The following is a 1,669-nucleotide window of genomic DNA, read 5'->3' on the forward strand; positions in this document are numbered from 1 at the left end:
AGTAGCTGGGATTATAGGTGTGCACCACCACACCCAGCTAATTTTTGTATTTTTAGCAGAGACGGGGTTTCACCATGTTGGCCAGGATGGTCTCGATCTCCTGACCTCCTGATCATCCCGCCTCGGCCTCCCAGAGTGCTGGGATTATAAGCGTGAGCCACTGTGCGTGGCCTCTGTCCCCTCTTGCACCTGACACGGCCCTGGGAAAGCATGAGGCCAGGGACCAGAGCTAGCTGGACCACAGGGACAGTGACTGTGGCTACACTGGGGTCTGGGCAGGGACTGTCAACAGCAGCTGCAGGGTCTGCGGCTCAGGAGCCTTGAACTTCGGAAGGGCTCCCTGCGACTCCCTGTGGGTGCCATCGCCCTAGGCCTGCCTTGGAGATGGTCATGGTTTCTGCTGAACAAGAAACTCCAAAAGCAGGTGGCACAGAGGGCAGAAGCGGGTGCAACCGGGGTAGGCCCAACTTGCTCTGAGGCCTTCTCGGCTGGCCAGGTGGTTAGTTGTCCACCCTAGCCCGGGCCTGTGGTCTCTCTGGGAGATGGAGCTAATAGGATCACCCTCCTAGACTCTTGTCAGGACAGCGTCTGGGTCAGTGGACATTGTCACCATGGGGCCTCCAGGCCAGCAGCTGGGATGGCAGGGGCCTGTGTGGCTGCCTCGTGCTGTGGGCTTCTCTGTTAGAAACCGATTCATCCCCGACCGCACCAGAGACAGCACGGGGGTGGGGAAGCCTGTGAACTTTGCCGCCAAGCTGCCTGGGCTCAAGATGCAGCTCTGCCCCTTCCTGTAATATCCCAGGCCTCCATCTGCACATCTGCAAAGTGGGGATCATATGGCCCACCTCACAGTTGTTCAGCCCCTCAGCCGTAGGAGGGGCGTCTGTTGCCAAGCACCTGCTGCACTCACCTGCCTGCTGGGCGCTCGGCCGATGCCCCCGACCTGCCGGCTGTCTCGGTGCGGCCGACGCCCCTGACCTTCCGGCTGTCTCTGTGCCACAGGCATGTCCGACTTCAACTATCTGCACACCAACTGCTTTGAGATCACAGTGGAGCTGGGCTGTGTGAAGTTTCCCCCCGAGGAGGCCCTGTACGCGCTCTGGCAGCACAACAAGGAGTCACTCCTGAATTTCGTGGAGACGGTGAGTTCTGACGGTCTCCAGGCTCTGGCCCAGCTGGGGCCTGGGTGGGGTGGGTCAGATTCGGGCCCCCAGGGCGGCCCCAGCAGCTCACTGCGCCTGCATGCTCACTGCATGCTCCTCTCGCCGCCACTTGTTTGGGGTTCACTGTCTACCATGTGCAACTTGAGATGCAGCAGCCAGCGCTCCTCTGCATGCCCTGTGGGTGCTGGGGCGGCAGTGCCATGTGTTGGAGTCCCTGTAGCAAGGGTGTCACGATCTAAAGCAGCACAGTTAAACAAGGGAGCACGGGCCTGGGCAGCCCGGTGAGGCGTCTGACCCAGCCTCGGAGGCCGGGGGGCTTCCTGGAGGCGGCCGCACGGCTTCATCTTGAAGAAGGGTAGGAGACATCAAACCACAGGACAGGGAGAGCTGGCAGCAGAGGGGAGCATACTAGAACCCCATGGGGCCTTTGAAACCCTCGAGGGCCGCTGGGGCTGTGGTGAGGACTGGAGCCGTGGGATGGGGCTGTGGTGAGGACTGGAGCCGTG

At 61.4% G+C, this 1,669-nt stretch overlaps 1 protein-coding gene across 3 annotated transcripts in view; it reads left to right on the forward strand.

The window, feature by feature from the left end:
* CPZ (carboxypeptidase Z) overlaps positions 1-1,669 on the forward strand; it is a 34,546-nt gene that overhangs the window by 27,975 nt on the left and 4,902 nt on the right. For all 3 annotated transcript variants that reach the window (XM_012002179.1, XM_012002177.1, XM_012002178.1), the window contains one exon: positions 1,003-1,142. In XM_012002179.1, the coding sequence (XP_011857569.1) occupies positions 1,003-1,142 (140 nt within the window). The remainder of the gene's footprint in view (positions 1-1,002; positions 1,143-1,669) is intronic.

The sequence above is a fragment of the Mandrillus leucophaeus genome, unplaced genomic scaffold, assembly GCF_000951045.1.
Source record: "Mandrillus leucophaeus isolate KB7577 unplaced genomic scaffold, Mleu.le_1.0 Scaffold68, whole genome shotgun sequence".
NCBI classification, from domain to species: domain Eukaryota; kingdom Metazoa; phylum Chordata; class Mammalia; order Primates; family Cercopithecidae; genus Mandrillus; species Mandrillus leucophaeus.